The 16,011-nt window shown below is 32.8% G+C and overlaps 3 protein-coding genes across 4 annotated transcripts in view; 1 reads left to right on the top strand and 2 right to left on the bottom strand.

Moving 5' to 3' along the window:
• Positions 1-242: 242 nt before the first annotated feature.
• LOC108684258 (squamous cell carcinoma antigen recognized by T-cells 3-like) lies at positions 243-3,933 on the bottom strand. Its single transcript, XM_018188489.1, has 6 exons — positions 3,393-3,933; positions 3,116-3,300; positions 2,115-2,995; positions 1,405-2,032; positions 1,065-1,212; positions 243-903 (listed from the first exon to the last, which is right to left on the bottom strand). The coding sequence occupies exons 1-6, from the start codon at positions 3,817-3,819 to the stop codon at positions 464-466; spliced, it is 2,709 nt and encodes a 902-aa protein (XP_018043978.1). The 5' UTR covers positions 3,820-3,933; the 3' UTR covers positions 243-463.
• A 626-nt stretch (positions 3,934-4,559) lies between these two features.
• LOC108684283 lies at positions 4,560-8,485 on the top strand. The gene is made up of 3 exons (XM_018188520.1): positions 4,560-6,213; positions 7,676-7,827; positions 7,940-8,485. The coding sequence occupies exons 1-3, from the start codon at positions 4,560-4,562 to the stop codon at positions 8,483-8,485; spliced, it is 2,352 nt and encodes a 783-aa protein (XP_018044009.1).
• A 401-nt stretch (positions 8,486-8,886) lies between these two features.
• The window catches only part of LOC108684245 (elongation of very long chain fatty acids protein 4-like), a 25,531-nt gene continuing 18,406 nt past the window's right edge, over positions 8,887-16,011 (bottom strand). For both annotated transcript variants that reach the window (XM_018188469.1, XM_018188468.1), the window contains exons 2-7: positions 15,133-15,214; positions 12,883-13,070; positions 12,668-12,748; positions 12,132-12,303; positions 10,957-11,234; positions 8,887-10,863 (exon numbers count right to left, since the gene is read on the bottom strand). In XM_018188469.1, the coding sequence (XP_018043958.1) occupies positions 10,696-10,863; positions 10,957-11,234; positions 12,132-12,303; positions 12,668-12,748; positions 12,883-13,070; positions 15,133-15,211 (966 nt within the window). In that variant the 5' untranslated portion in view covers positions 15,212-15,214 and the 3' untranslated portion in view covers positions 8,887-10,695. The remainder of the gene's footprint in view (positions 10,864-10,956; positions 11,235-12,131; positions 12,304-12,667; positions 12,749-12,882; positions 13,071-15,132; positions 15,215-16,011) is intronic.

Here is a 16,011-nt window from a genome sequence, read left to right on the forward strand (position 1 = left end):
TTCATAATCTTTTAATATGAAACAGAAAGATTGATTTGTACCAATAAAGTTAGGTTTATTAATACTGAATTAATAATTATCTATCTCTATGGATTGTGGCATCTAAAACACAAGATTTTTTAGGAAAAAAAAAAAAACATTTACACATGCGTAAAAAAAAGTTTAAAAAGAACACTAGTATATATACGCATACATAATTGAGTACAATTTATACATTTTTTTTAACTTATAATAACGTAACGTACAGAATTGTAGTAACTGCACATTTGACTTTTTAACAGCACTTGTATATCATATAATATACAACGCACATTTGATAAATTTTAACAGCAGATCCGTTCACTGTAAGTATTACCACTAACATATAAGTTGTAATATTACATAATATGTAGCCTATATAAGTTTTAAAATTAATGCGACATTAATAGACTGAGAAAAAAATATGCTTGTACGATACAACAAGTTATTTTTTATTGAGAAACATATTCCTAAAATCTTGATTGCTCATCGATTGTGTGTGATTTCCATCTGAAGCTGCACTACCATTACTGCTACTCTTTTTAACATTACGGGGAACCATAGACAATAAAGTCTTGGGCATGCCAAATGCTGTACGGCTCGTCGATGTTCCACCGAGTGATTTTATTTGTTCTGTATTTTCCTCTGTTTGGGTTTTTTTGCGATCAGGCGGTTGACTTATCGCAACATTGATTACTTTGTCCTGAATTTTCATACCGTCTGTGCTCAAAAGAGCTTTTGCAGCGGTCGCTTCGTCATGATACTCAACATAAGCCAACCCTTTCGAGTGCCCATTACGGTAAGTAACCAGGCGAACTTCCTTCAAATCTCCATGAACCTTAAAAATCTCTTCCAATTTTTCTTTTGTCATTGTAAGTGGAAGTCCTTAAACATAATATTGAATGCAGGATAGTGATATTACCAAAAAATTATTCAGAGAATTTAAAAATATATGACTAAACATAAAAAGATTGCGCAGAAAAATACAGAAAGAAATAATTCCGTAATTGTTGCGCGTATATGATTTGTTGATAAATATATCGTACCTTTAACAAAGAGTTTGTTCTTTTCAAGCGTAGAGCGATATTTAAATACTGAACTTCTGGTATTCTTGTTAGAATCACATTTTGAAATAAACATAGGACGTCCTTTTATAGGTGTTCTATCTAATTTCAAAGCTTCTTTCACGGCTTCCTAAAACAGTAGATTAAACAATTATGTCTTTATTTTAATATTTCAAAATTTTAAGGCAAGATATGAAATTAAATGTTATAATTATAATTTATGCGTATATTTCAACGAGTATCTTTTTTACTTATTCACACTTAGCTATATTTTCATTTAAAGTTTATTAAACAAATTTATTAAATGTTAAAATATACGTACTGTACTACTTAATTGTATATAGCAGTATCCTTTGCTACGTCCCTTGTAATCCTTAATCATTCTGAACAATGTTATCGGTTCAATGGATTTTAGAACATCTCTTACTTCGTCTTCGGTCGTGGTGTAATCTAAATTACTGACAAAAATTGTAATATTATCATCTACTTCATGCTGATTATCTTTATCATCTATATCTTCATCTTCGATCGTTTTATAACCAGGTGGTGGTACGATTTCTGGCTTTGATTTTTTTTGATCATTTGTTGTCTTCTTATCAATATTCAAGATACTTGCTCGCAATTTTGGTTTCAGTTGGACATCAGTTTTTATGATTTTCGATGGGGAACTTCCTAAATTTTTCCACTTGCCATCATCAATCTTTCTCTTACTCATTTTCTTATCTTGTGTGGACAATTCACTCTGAGAAAGATCTTGCGCTTTTTGCCTTTCTGTCATAACTTTATCGAGCTTTTCCTTCGTTTTTGCTTCACAGAACTCCATTTGCTCCAAAGTTCCTTTATCACGCTCAAAATCTATCCATGAATTCGCTATACTTTCTGGCCAATCTTGTGTGGAACTTAAGGCTTTTTGATACAGTTTTCTTAAATGCTTTGAATCTCCATAACTTCTATAAATAAATTAGAAAAATGCCTTAAAGAATAGAACTAAGTTATAAATATAAAAATTATTATTATATTTAAATATATTACTTTTCTAGAATTATATATTCCAACCAATAAGAAGCTGTTGCAGAATGCTCCTGCGAAAGAATATCAGCCCATAATCTTCTAGTTTGTTCCATATTATTTGCTTGTATCGCTTCAAATCTTGCCCAGTATTGTAAGATAACGCAATTGGGATCGCCATCCAAACCAAAGCATTTTGCCAGATGCTCACACGCTCTGTTAAACGTTTTACGAATAACATCCAGATATTTATCTCTCTCTTCATCAGGATATTGATCGAGTCTGCGCCGCAGACATTCAAGATACATAATCCACAAATTACGATAATCTTCTGCTGTTGAAAACCCAGCAGACAAGGCATTCTCGAATAGCGTTTGTATTTCCGATATATGTTTGTCCCATTTCTCATACGATCTCATCCATTTTTGCCAAACTATTGAATACCAAGGAATGTTCCTCGATGCTCTTTGATAAATTGGATCTAGTTCGCGCTCAAGTCTTGATTCATTTTCTAGATAAGCGATATAATCCAACCAAATCGATGTTTCTAAACAATTTAGATCAGTTATTGCTCTCTCATATAGAATTCTAACAAGATCTGAGTTATTTTGTTTCATGTATAACAAATATCCTTTATAAGAGTCAAGTAATTCATTCTGGTTTTGTGCAGAGATAAGCTTCTCCTCATAAGGAAGGAATGACTCTAATTTAGCAAAACTCTGTTTAAAGCATTTCGAAATCGATTTCTCATCTGTATCTACTTCTGTATCATATTTTGCGCACCATGATTGATATTCCTCATATGTTTTATCCATATTTAAAAGAGGATTAGATAATTGACGTTTGAATAAACTTACAATGCGTTCCAATTGAACTTTGTTTTTTCTTTTTTCAGTATCATCATCCTAAAACATAAATGTAAAATAAAGGATGTAAATATAAGAAAAACATTATAATGTCAAATGGAAAATTTGTTTTTTTTTTTCTGTTATTTTTAATATATCTCTTCAACATGTATCTCTTACCAATGGCAATAGAGAGGCAAATAATATATTCTCATATTCACGATATGCTTCCCATATTATCGCTCCTTTTGTGACATGCATTCCAACAACAGCCAATGCACGTTCAAAGAGTTGACGAACTTTCTCTTCATCCTTGCCTATATAGCCAATGCTGAACTGTAAGTATTCCAACCATACTTCCACAGCTAAAAGTACACAGTTACAGTGTTATGATCTCCTTGTCCATACAAATAATGATTTCAAATCTACGACTTAAGGAAATCAAGGAAAAACTTACATACGTAATCCTGGATAGCTCGTTCACATAGTTTAATTACTTCAGTTTTCTGGTCATCAGTAGTCGCTAACTTGATCTCGTCACTTATCCAAGCAAGCCAGAGCTCGGGGCTCAGGGGATATAAGTTACTCATATTGTTCCTAGCGGCTCGCAAACGATCAAGCTCGCCCATCGTGTGCAATTTGTTGATTAGAGTTACATGACTGGAATAATCGTACGGGTTTGTCGACAAGGAAGCTTCTAGAGCTTTCACCTCAGCCTCCTTAGCATCCTCGTCATCATCCTCGTCATCATCATCGTCGCTGTCGGACTTAATCTCCACTACTTCCTTGTTGGTTTTTTCCTCCGTATCGCTCGTCACCATCTCTTCCTCGTCCGAGGTTCTTGGAGAAACTTCCTCGTTCACGGCATCCATCTCCTCGTCCATTCTCGCAATTCAAGATCACTTAACGTCTTTACAATCAATTACCAATGAAGTCCGTTAATTCATTTAAAATATCATCTGCTGTCACAACTGTGAACTGTCACAAGCTGGACGAGAAAGGTTATATTTTCGTGTCTTTTTCCTTTTTTTGCCGCTATTCGGCGCCGCTCTCTCGATCAATCGTTGATACATGTTTTTATCGATGGAGCATATTTATACATATTTATACAAATTCATTTGAAGCAACTTTATGAGATGTCGCTATTTGTCCGATTGAACATTATCAGCTGTCAGCTGTCCCGAGGATTGTTGCCATAGAAACCGAAGACGCCAAAACAAACATTTATTTGCATTTATTTAGGACCTGTTGACAAATTACAGGCACAGTATAAGTCTGTTTATTATATATAATTGAAGTTTTTTTATAATTGAACTAGTATATACATTCTTTGTACTTAAAATAAGTATATACTTGATATTGTGCAAAAGCGAAAAGTTCTACTAAAGTACAGTGCAGCAATAATGAGTTTTATGTTTACAATAGTTTGTAACATTGTGAGACGAAAAAACTTAATTAACACAAATTAGAGATAATTTAGAAGCATTATAATTTAGAAATTTTCACATTGTTCGTTAAAAATTCAATAATAAATAAAAGTTGGTATGCCGTAAGGCGTAAATAAATCACATGGGAATTAAAATATTTTGAAGTAAAACCCTTTTTTTTTTCTTATAATCGCGATATGTCTTCCTCTGACATTGATTTTATAACAGGATTCGCACGAGACTCGCAAGACAAAACTGAGGAAGATTTTAGCCTCTGCTACGCGTATCCCGTGATCGATGACAATCAGAAAGCGAGCGAAGTGCTTACGAAGAGCAAGAGAACCGTGCGAGTGTCGGACAGTAAAAACACATCAGTCGAGGATGGACTTTACGTTTCCGAGAATCCATTCACTGACAAGTTAGTCAAGCCTTATCGGCTCGACAATGCCAAATCGCTAGACTACGAATCACAGCCGCGGTTTCACGGGAAACTCGTCGAGATCGCGATGCGAGACATCTGCATTCACGCGCCGCGCGAGGAAGATCGGGCCGGGACGATCCCCGAGATCGTCTCGATCTCATTGCTTTTCAAAAGAAAGCTGGTGTTCACGGCAAATGGTCCATTCAATCGAAAGCTGTACAAATTATTCATGAGAAATTCCGAATGCCACAATCTCTCGATACAGGTGCACGCCCGACACGGGGTGTCCAGCGAGCTTCCGTTACCGTTGCCCCAGCGTAGCGTTAAAGACTATAAGGTGGAGATAGATTTCGCGATCAGCGGCAGCTCGGGTAGAATATACGACGGAACTGTCGTTTGCACTATCTCTCTGTCGACAGACGGCAGCAGCGATCCGGAGGAGAGCAATGCTTATCTTTATAGATCGAGCAACGATCCGAATGATCCACAGAACAATCTTTCCTTATCGCGACCTCACACACGTTCCACCAGCAAGAAAGATGTCAAGTATTTTCTGCTAATGGATCCGGCTCTGGTTTTCAACACGGACATCGGTGTAATTCGCAAAGCGTCGTCGCGTGAATCAAAACCGCCAGCTATTGTCGTAACCGAGCACTCGGCATTCTCCCTGCTAGACGTGTCTCTGAAGAATTTGTTCCAGGCTAGTCGGCCGCTCAGGCCGTCATCCAGCACTCGCAGGCATCACACTATAGGGAGAACGATCCTCGCAGTCACCATCCTGCGAGGGGTGGAGGTGCCAGTGAGGGAAGAATCGGCGCTGGTCACTCCTCTGTTGGAGGTAGAATGGGGCAACGTCGTTCACACGACCGCGACAGCGGAGGGACCAGCACCTATCTGGCAACAGACCATGCACTTTGAATTGCCGAGGCAAAACGGTGAACACTGCGTAAAATTCCGCCTATACGATCAGCACCCTGTCTGGGGTCAGCAGTGGCTTGGTGAGGCGAGAATACCTCTGGAAAGTCACAGAAATTATCAGGAGCTTGAACGATGGGTCGCTTTGTCCCCTTTGTTTAGTCCCCTATTGTCGTTCGGCTACGTACAAGCCAGCCCGGGTCGCTCGCACACGCGGATCTACGTGCTGATGAAGATGGAGCAGCCCAGCAATGCCAAGTCTTTGGAAGCTAACGCCATCGATACTTTGTTAAAGGGAATCCAACGCTGCCTGGCGATGCCTTACAAAATAACCGGTGTAGAGACTCCCGACGACGCTGCACGACTCACTATGCTTCTACCGTCTTTGCCAATGCACTATGGCCCGGTCCCACCGCGCCAAGCCTTAAACGTGAACAAGGTGGATCACTATGGCAGAGCAGCTTTACTGGCAACATTGCTGCAAGGTTTCGGTTTGCAGTCGTATGTATTGTTAGGTACGTTATTATGCAATTAACCAAACCTTACTGAAAAAAAAATCACAAAGTTACATAACGAAATCGTGTAATTGAAACAAGTAAATCACATAACTCATTGTTCCAAATTAGTACAAATAATTTTTTTAACACATAATTAGAAAAATTACATGATATTAGAAATAATTTTTTATTTATCATATGATTTTATAATTATCGAATTTTAAATAATTAAATGATGGAAATAGAAGAAAAAAATATATCATTGTATGACTTTTCAAATTATAATTTTAAAAAAATCACGTACTGATTTGGAACGATCTGTTACGTGATTTATATGTTTTAATTACATTTCGTTATATAACTTTGTGATTTTTTTCAATAGGGAAATTGTGTTTCAAAATTTATTGCCAGTGCTAAAAATCTATAGTGCACGTAATATGAACTATAAATTTTTAACCTAGCAGAGAATTTTGGAACACAAGTCTATCGAAAACAAATTTTATTAAATGCTTGTTAAGGAGGTTCTTTAATGAAATATAAGATAAATCTATAATATATGTAATACATATGTTAATAATATCAATAATATCTAGAAAAAATTTCATTGACTTTTACTATATTATTTTGAAGATATTTAATTCTAAATTTAGATAGAAATTTAGATAGAATTCTACATTACAATTTGAAGATTATAATCTTATTCTGTAGTTATTCTTTTTCAAATTAAGACACTTGTATATAAGACAGCAATTTAAAAATCGTTATAATTATAAAGTAAACACTTAAATTTAAACTGACGTAAAGTTTCATTTAAATTGATCGTACAATTTACAAGATATTTATATTCTTCAATGAAAAAAGCTAGAATTATGTCGATGCATGTACATACATCAAATGAGCATTCTTTTTCTACAACTTTTATTTTGTCATTTTGAAAATATTTAACATATAACATTAACAATAATTATGTAATAGCATAAGATATTGTTAGTAATTTTTTTATTCCATTATTTTAATTGTTTTACATATTATTATGAATAAACTGTCTGTTGAATCTCCTTAAGTACAAATTTCTGTTGACAAAAAGACAAATTTGTAAATTCTATTATATTCAATAAGATCAGTAAATTAGTAGCAGATATATAACAAAATCCACTGACGTAACATGAAAAACGTAACATAAAATTGTCGTGCAAAACTTGTCGACAATTTGATAGCAAATTGACGACAACAAATGAAAATCAAAATTAAAATTGACCAAAGTTTTACTCGATTTTTGTCTACGTACAAGCTTTGATAGCAATACTTAAACTTGTTGTTGACACAGAACTCTACTGCGGAGTTTTTTTTATGCCAATTTGGCAATAATTTGCTATCAAATTGTCGCCAAATTTGTTTTCTGGGTAACTACGCTATCATTTTTGTCACTTGATTTGCACTGAAGCGCGATTTTATTCAAAGCATATATTTGTGGATATAGGTTCTTCACAAATAAGCCGATGGACCGCATTTGTTTTAAGCATCGAGAAAAACGACATCGTCCTGTGGGATCCCGAGATCGGGGATCGTTATAAATTGAGTGATAGTCGCTGTTCGTTGATGAAAGTATCTCGCTTGATCAATCACTCTGGCGTTAGTATAAAACAATTAATTAATTTTTCCAATCACAAATTTACATTCTTTTCCCACTTTGTGATCTCTTAATGTTTTATCTTATGGTTTTATAACAGTCTCGCTATTGTAGATATGGGAGAATTTGCAGAGGTCTATTTTGCCTCACAATTTAAGATACAACGTGACGATGAGCAAAGATTGGCGGCCACTCGTGTCTGTCGCCACATCAATCAGCAGTCGATCCGCTCAAACGTCGGAACCGACAGTGATACAGATACCCGAGGAAGATGCGCAGGAAAAGGAAAGCGCTTCGGAAATGGAGCAATACTTGCGAGACAAATTGTCCGGCTGGCGTAGCGCTCTTGGTTTAACAACGATATTTAATCGTCACGCGATCAACGTTTTGCGAAGCTTTGTTTCCGACATTCCGAATGATATGACGTGTCAAGTGGACAAAAGAGACCTGAAACAATTGTACAGAGCTTATCACACGCATGGTTTCCTTCTGAACTTGCGTCAAACTACCCTTGATGAACTGGCGGAGCAAATAGCCGCCACGAAGATTCACAATATCACGGGTCCTGTCGAATTTGCTCTTGTTTGTCATATACAACGGTACATTGGTAAGACGTGCTCGATATGGTTGGCTCTAGCGATTTTACGGAGTCGTGGTTAATCACAATTTCATATGAAGATATTTAAAATGTCTTCAACGACACGTCTAACAATAAAATAAATAGTTGTAAATATTATTTAATCACAACTCGAACTAAAAAAATATTGTTTCTTAAAGAGTGAATGGGTCTTGCTTATAAATTACGCTGTTAAAATGTGATGTAAATAATTACTAGACTGATAAATAAGAAGGAAACAATAGGAAAGATTAAACATATTTCAGTTTTTATTCAAACATTTAGTCGTTCGAAGTTATTGTTTCTTAATATTTTATCTTCCTCATTTTTACATTTTTATGATTTAATATACAGCAATTTTTTTTATATGTCTGATACAATCTTATTAACTATGTAAAATATTTGTTTTTATTAACTATGTAAAAATTTTATTAACTATGTAAAATATTTTTAAAGTAATTTTATTAACTTAAAATGTATACAATAAAAGAATATGAGGAAAAATGATTTTATATATAATATTTGATATATAACAATTAAAAGTAAAAAATTAATAAATACTTTGTGAAAAATTTTATCGAAAGGACAAATAAACGTAAGCTGTAAAGAATTAACACAATGCATTTCTTTGTTTTAACGCATTGCGCAGCAACGCGATTTTTATAACAATTGCGCATGATCCGTTACATATTATAATAATGATATACACGTATTTATATAAACACATTAATAATATAATAGAATAACCTAATTATCTAAGAGAAATATATTATGAGGAAACACACGATCTCCGCGCAAATGAACATAATCCATCGTCGTAAATGATTATCTTGTAATTTATTCAGTTGCTAATTGTTATTTATAAATTTTGTTGATGACGAGAATATAAATCATATGCTGTATAAAAACAGATTCATCATGATTTATAACATGTGAACAATTGCGATGATTTTTTTATCACTTTTTGCCACATTTTTCTGTTCTTTGCTATTTTTTTCATTACTATGATTTCTTAAATTGCTGTTGTAGTTCTCTTGCGACGAAAGCGCGTCATTTGGTATCTAGATTATTCGTTGTAAAAAAGGGTCGGTATAAAAAGTTTCGTGTAGACTCTAGCCAATCGATATTTTTTTGTTATTGGAATCAATTATCTTCTTTTTTTTTTATTAAATTTGAAAACGAATAGAAATCATCAGTCGATTGTATTATATTTGAATCAAAGGATTAGATCCTCTTTGATTTAAATATGCAATATACTTTGATGAAAGCGGGCAAACCTCCGCGTATCGCGTATCTCCCCGTTTCTGTGCGAATCAATCAGGAATATAGCTGCGTGATAGGCTTTCCGAATTGGGACCTCTAAATATTGATTCATACTGTTGCTCATTCGCGAAACGGCACTTGCGAAGTTTGATCGAGAAGTTTTTATATGCATACACTCACATACATTTCGTTATCAAAAATTTCACAAACTGAAGAGATGCATTAAATTTCGTTCTTTTAAGAGATGTAACTCTCTTTCAATCCTCTTATAATAATCTTCCATCACAAATTTATCGTTCATTCGTCCTAAAAACAAATTTCTTTCGCATTTCCTCTTTTTTCCCTGACAGTCCATTTACTTATTTACATGCACACATACGCACCTTTCTCCTTCCATTACGATTATTTTTTTGGATAATTCTACATTTAGGGAAATATTTATTTTCACAAACTTATCTATATAACTCCCTTGAAAGAAAGATCGTTTGCTTTTCTGACAATATTTTGATATTTATCTGACTCCTCAATATAATATATGTAAATCTTTCCACTTCAGTTTCGTACATGTATATTCATGTGCGAACTCTCATTCTTGCAGGCCCATCGCGCTAATCGCTATAAAACGCATTCGGTATTAGACCGCTTTTTCAGTGAATGTTCGTTAATATATATACAGTTAGAATCAGCATGATGCCGCGAATGTACAAATGCTGATCCGTTAACTTTGGAATCACGGTGCTAATTTTCGCCTCGCGAAAGCACAAACCCGATAACGTGCGGGATCTAAACGAAAAATCCATTTCTTTTTTTCCCCTTACCCCTTTTCTCGTTTTTATTTATTTTTTTGTTAAACTACTTCTGTTGATCTCGATGCACTGCCCGACGACGACGACGATGACTAATGTCTATAATGACTATTTCTTCTTCGTCGTGCATCGCGAGTATCGTGGATTGGATCTCCCTGATAGGGACATCCCTGAGAAGAATCGCCTCATTGGGTCTTCTTGAATGTTTCATTCGTGTAGCCGTTCGCGTGTCCGTTCATATATCCATTCGTGATCTTTCCATTGCTGATCGCACTATCGAGTTGTGTACTTGTCGACGCCTTTTCGATGGCTCTTAGCCTCTCAAGCCGTTTCTCCGCATACACTTGTTTACCCTGCAAATAAACATCATAGTCATAGATTGATAACGCAAACATATATGGGCGCGAGATAACTCGTCTCAAATCACATATGAAACTGTGTCTGACCTTTGCGATATAAGCTTTGGCATAGAAGTTTCCGAACAGGACGATGAAAGAGAGCATGTAAATTACGAGGGCGTACTGCATCCAAAGAGGGAAGTCGCATCCCGATCGAATGCCATTGATTCCCAGAATCAAAGCAGTTGTGAACTGGATGAGCTGGAGGATTGTCAAGTACTTCTTCCACCAGAGGTACTTAGTCACCGAAGGACCTAACGCGGCGAGTCCATAGTATGAGTACATCAGCACATGAATGAAGCTGTTCACCATCGCTGGTAGGAAAGCTGCAAAGTGTACATAAATATTAAAATCTTTACTTCTTTTTTTATATAAATTTTAATAATTGTTTAGGAGACAAAGCGTAATTATTTTTACATATTTCTATCAAACTTTAGTCGTACTTGGTGCAATGCTATTAATGTTTATCCAAAAATAAGCTTACTATTGCCAATAATTAATATTTCTGCTATACATATTAGGGAAAAAGTTCGTGGCGTTTTTCCCATTACATCTAACGGGAAAAACGCCACAAATTTTTTCCCATATTTAATATATAACATCCTACGCTACTTAGAAACATACAATTTTCCCCCCACACAAAGCGAGATCCACCTCACCTCCCCTCTGCCTAGAAACGCACAATTTTCTCAAGCAAGGTTTATTACACCCTTTTGCCTAAAAAATCTTTTGTCTCTAAGATGGGAATCTCGTTTCATGTGAAAAATCGCGCGTCTCTAGACAGTGGAGCAGGCCTCACTTTATTTAAATGGAAAATCGTATGCCCCTAGATAGTGGAGGAAGTGGGGTGGATCTCGTTTCGTTTAAAGTCATTACAAAATCATGAAAAATTTTCTGTTTCAGAAACAAATTCTCTGCTTTAAAAACAAATATTATATAAAAATATAATGTTTTCAAAGAAAATTTTCACTTTTAAAGCAGAATTTTGTTTTAAATAATAAAAAAGAGATATTATTTCTTAACTTTATATCATTAATAACATTTTCATGAATAACAAACGATGGAAAAAATCTATTGGAGGTTACTCAGAATCGTGACTTTGACAACATATGTCAAGGTCAAGGTCATTGGGGAGAGGGAGAAGGGGCTTATTCTATATAATTATCAAAATAATAATTATTATCAATATCATAGTATTAATATTGAAATAAAGAAATACTTACTGGATCCACTCGGTACCCATTTAATACCGATCCACCATAACGAGAACATGGTAGAGTGATGATAAACATGAAGAAAGCTCAACTGATTGTCCTTCTTTCGCAAAATAAAGAAGAACGTATCGCAAAATTCCAGAAGTTTGCTAAAATAGTACCACCAAACTGCGTGGGCGATCTAAACAAAAAACGTGAAATTTCTGAAAGATTGTTCCTTATATTTGTACTGTTTATATTTGGCTTAAAATTTTTTCTATCAGTATGTTATTTATTTTAAGCATGTTTTCTTTTATGATCTTTTTAAACATTCTTTGTTATATTAATATACTAACAAAAGTAATCTTTTTTAAATTATGGAAAGTTTTTTACTTCTAAGTTTTTTTTATATGTATTATCCTTTTCTTAACATGATAAAATAAGGAAACTGACATTTATTTTTAGTAAATATTTTGTAAGCTAAACTATAACAGAGAAAAATAGAGGATCTTTTGATCACTGATCTTAAATATCCTATATTTTTTATTTTATAATAATTCTCTTACCTGAAGTTCATCGGGACGCGTGATGTGCCTTATAGGTTGGCACACGTAACTGTATCGTAATCTTGTGGATGCTACGAACAACTGCAAAGAATATAGAGATGCCAAATAAGCGATAAACCTACTTTCAAGTGAAAGTGACTACATAAAGATAAATAAAAAAAATGAATAAGTTCCGTGATATTTTCCCATCATTAAGGACAGGAAATAATATTCACCTGAATGGCAATATAAGCATTGAGGCAAGCCATGGCAAGGTTGTAGGGCACCAAAGCCCACGTTAATTTGAAAGCTTTCCGTTTCTTCATGATTTTAGGACCCACCCAAACGATAAAGAGGTACAACATTGTGTATATTAACGTTGGTTTCGGCGAATCAACCAATAACCAACCCCTCGATCTTTCATCTGAAAATCAGAACATGATAATTTTATAAAAACTAACAATAAAATTAATAATTATAAATAACTTAGAGACTCCTTTAATTCGTACGATACAATAGTAATCATCCAATGTATACATCCAAATAGCACATGGATCTATTGTTCGTCCGTTGGATTTCCGATTCTGGACATTGGGATGTCCATACATCCCAATACTGGACATAGGAAGTCCAAATTATGTCCATCGGACGTCCTATGGATGGAATGTACATTTGCAATAACTTTGTCCATAGAATATCCAAAACATCTAATTCTGGACTTATTATAGACATGTTATGTAATGATATTGGACATCTTTTGCTTTTGAAGAGCTTGTTGCAATAGTGATTGATTATTTGATAATAGGTGTTTATTGAAATATGTTACCGTCCAATATATCCTCTGACTGTATCTTATTAATTTTCTTCGCTTTTACCAAAAATAAGTTGACCCAATATTGCAGTAAAAGAGTGTGTCTTCAATTTTGAATTTGATTAAAAATGTTTATAGGTATTGAGTAATTCATAACAAATATCACATAAAGATTATGCGTTTCGTGAGTTTCCTCCGTGTCCATTCTTGGAATGCCCGCGAAACGTATAATCTTTATATAGAAAGCACCCATGGAAGCCTCAAGAATATTAAAAAATATCAATTTTTTGGAATTAACTAATTTTATTTGGGTAATAATACTGATGAAATATATGCATATATGTATACTTATATAATTAATTATTAATTTTATTATATTAATTTTAATATCATATATATATTTAATAATAAAAAAACATTGTAAAAGTAAAATCTAAATGCGGACATCTATAAAATATTTCAAACACCCGTATAATCTCAGTAAAAAATTTTTCATGCATGAATATGGAGCAAACGAGAATGGATTAAAATGGATTGAAATTTTTTTCTATCCGAATGCGTATTTTAAATAGCGAATATTTTTTTGGATTCAATTGGATGCAATTGGATTGAAAAACTGCATTTCTTATTCAAAATTTTGAATTAAACAGTATTCACAATATGTTGTTGTGTTTGTATGTGTGTGCACAGAAAAAACTAATATTATTTTTAGATTGAAAGACATAGAGATATGCTCCATGCAATTCCTGTAAATGAATAAAAATGCATTCAGGATTGAAAAGCATTCATTTTAACATTCGTAAATGTTAAATGATGCAATAAGAATACAATAATAATTATTACGTAAAAATATCCAGCATGGAGAATGGATTGAAATGAATTGAAATGGATTCAGATTTACAGAAATAATAATTTATGAATGTTAAAATGAAATGCTTTTCAATTCTGAATGCATTTTTATTCATTTATAGGAATTGCACGAAACATATGTTTATGTTTTTCAATCTAAAAATAATATTAGCTTTTTCTGTGCACAACACACACATTGTGAATATTGTTCAATTCAAAATTTTGAATAAGAAAGTTAAGGCAGTTTTACAATCCAATTGAATCCAAAAAAGTATTCGCTATTTAAAATACGCATTCGGATAGAAAAAAATTTCAATCCATTTTAATCCATTCTCACTTGTTAAGATGAATATTTATGGGTTATGAATATTTATGGATGCTTATATATATTTATGGAGGAAGCCTAAAAGAAATCACAAATCGTTAATGGTGACATAATATATTCATTACATTATATATTCATATGCAACGTTGTAATAATAGTAATTGTTAACAATGTACAATTGTTACAATTGTTAACAACTGTATTATTACAACATTACAAATGAATAAAAATTTTTTGTAAAAATCGCAATGTATTTTATTTATAACACTCAATTCTATACAATTAAATTAATTTTTATAATTTATAAATAACATCAAGAAATTGATAATTAAAAATAAATTTATATTGTTAAAGTTACATAAATTGAAATTCTTTACAATAAAAACTAGATAATATATTGCAAACAATATTTATTAAAGAGCAGATAATTTAATAGATGACTAATTAAATAGATGATATCATAGAAAATTATAATACCTAAACAGAATTTTTATGAATTACCTGCGAGGGATAAAGTCCAGAGGTAATAGTCGTACGCATCGTTGAAAAATTCTGTTGTCGAATTAATGAGGCTCGCCATTGTCTGTAACATGAAAAATAATATAGTAAACTTAAATTTACAAACAAAGTTACATCAAATCATTTCAATATTATATGCCGTCAAATGTGTCGATTATTTAAACGAGTAATTTAATGCTTTATTTTTAGAATTGCTTGGACTACGCCAAGCAGGATTGGAAAAGTTACTAGTTTAAAGTTAAGTTTATAAAAATTATAAATAACTAGTTAAAATTTTTTCTCTTGAAAAGTAACTATTATCCTGTTGCACATTACCGATTCTGAAAAGGAACACATTATACAATTATAATATAGTTATTTAAAAAATAATCGTAATTTTTAATTACTTTTCTATTAATTTTTTGTATTCTTATTTAAATACAAAAATATTTATAACATTATTAAACCATTTTACTAATTATGCTGAACATTATAAGCTATATTATTTATAATAAATTAATATATTTACATAGAATCTCAAAATTTTGGGATCAATCTTAAGATGCGTTTACGTACTAAAAGATTATTAGCTTAATTCTTTACAGAATGTGATCATTTTATCAAGGATAAATATATATTCCAATCATAAGAAATTATTGATTGTTCACTAATTGTGAGCACTTTATTTTGGACAACTCATATATGTTAATAAATAAGTTTGAAATAAACTAAATGTAAAGTAACTATAAAAATAACTATCAGATTAGTTTTTAATTATAAAAAAAAATGTAACTAAGTTACTATTATAAATGAAAAGAAAGGAAAGAAGTTACAGTTACTAAAAGAATAATACTTCAATTATAACTTCGTTACAACATAACA

This window comes from Atta colombica, unplaced genomic scaffold, assembly GCF_001594045.1.
Source record: "Atta colombica isolate Treedump-2 unplaced genomic scaffold, Acol1.0 scaffold13, whole genome shotgun sequence".
Classification (NCBI taxonomy): domain Eukaryota; kingdom Metazoa; phylum Arthropoda; class Insecta; order Hymenoptera; family Formicidae; genus Atta; species Atta colombica.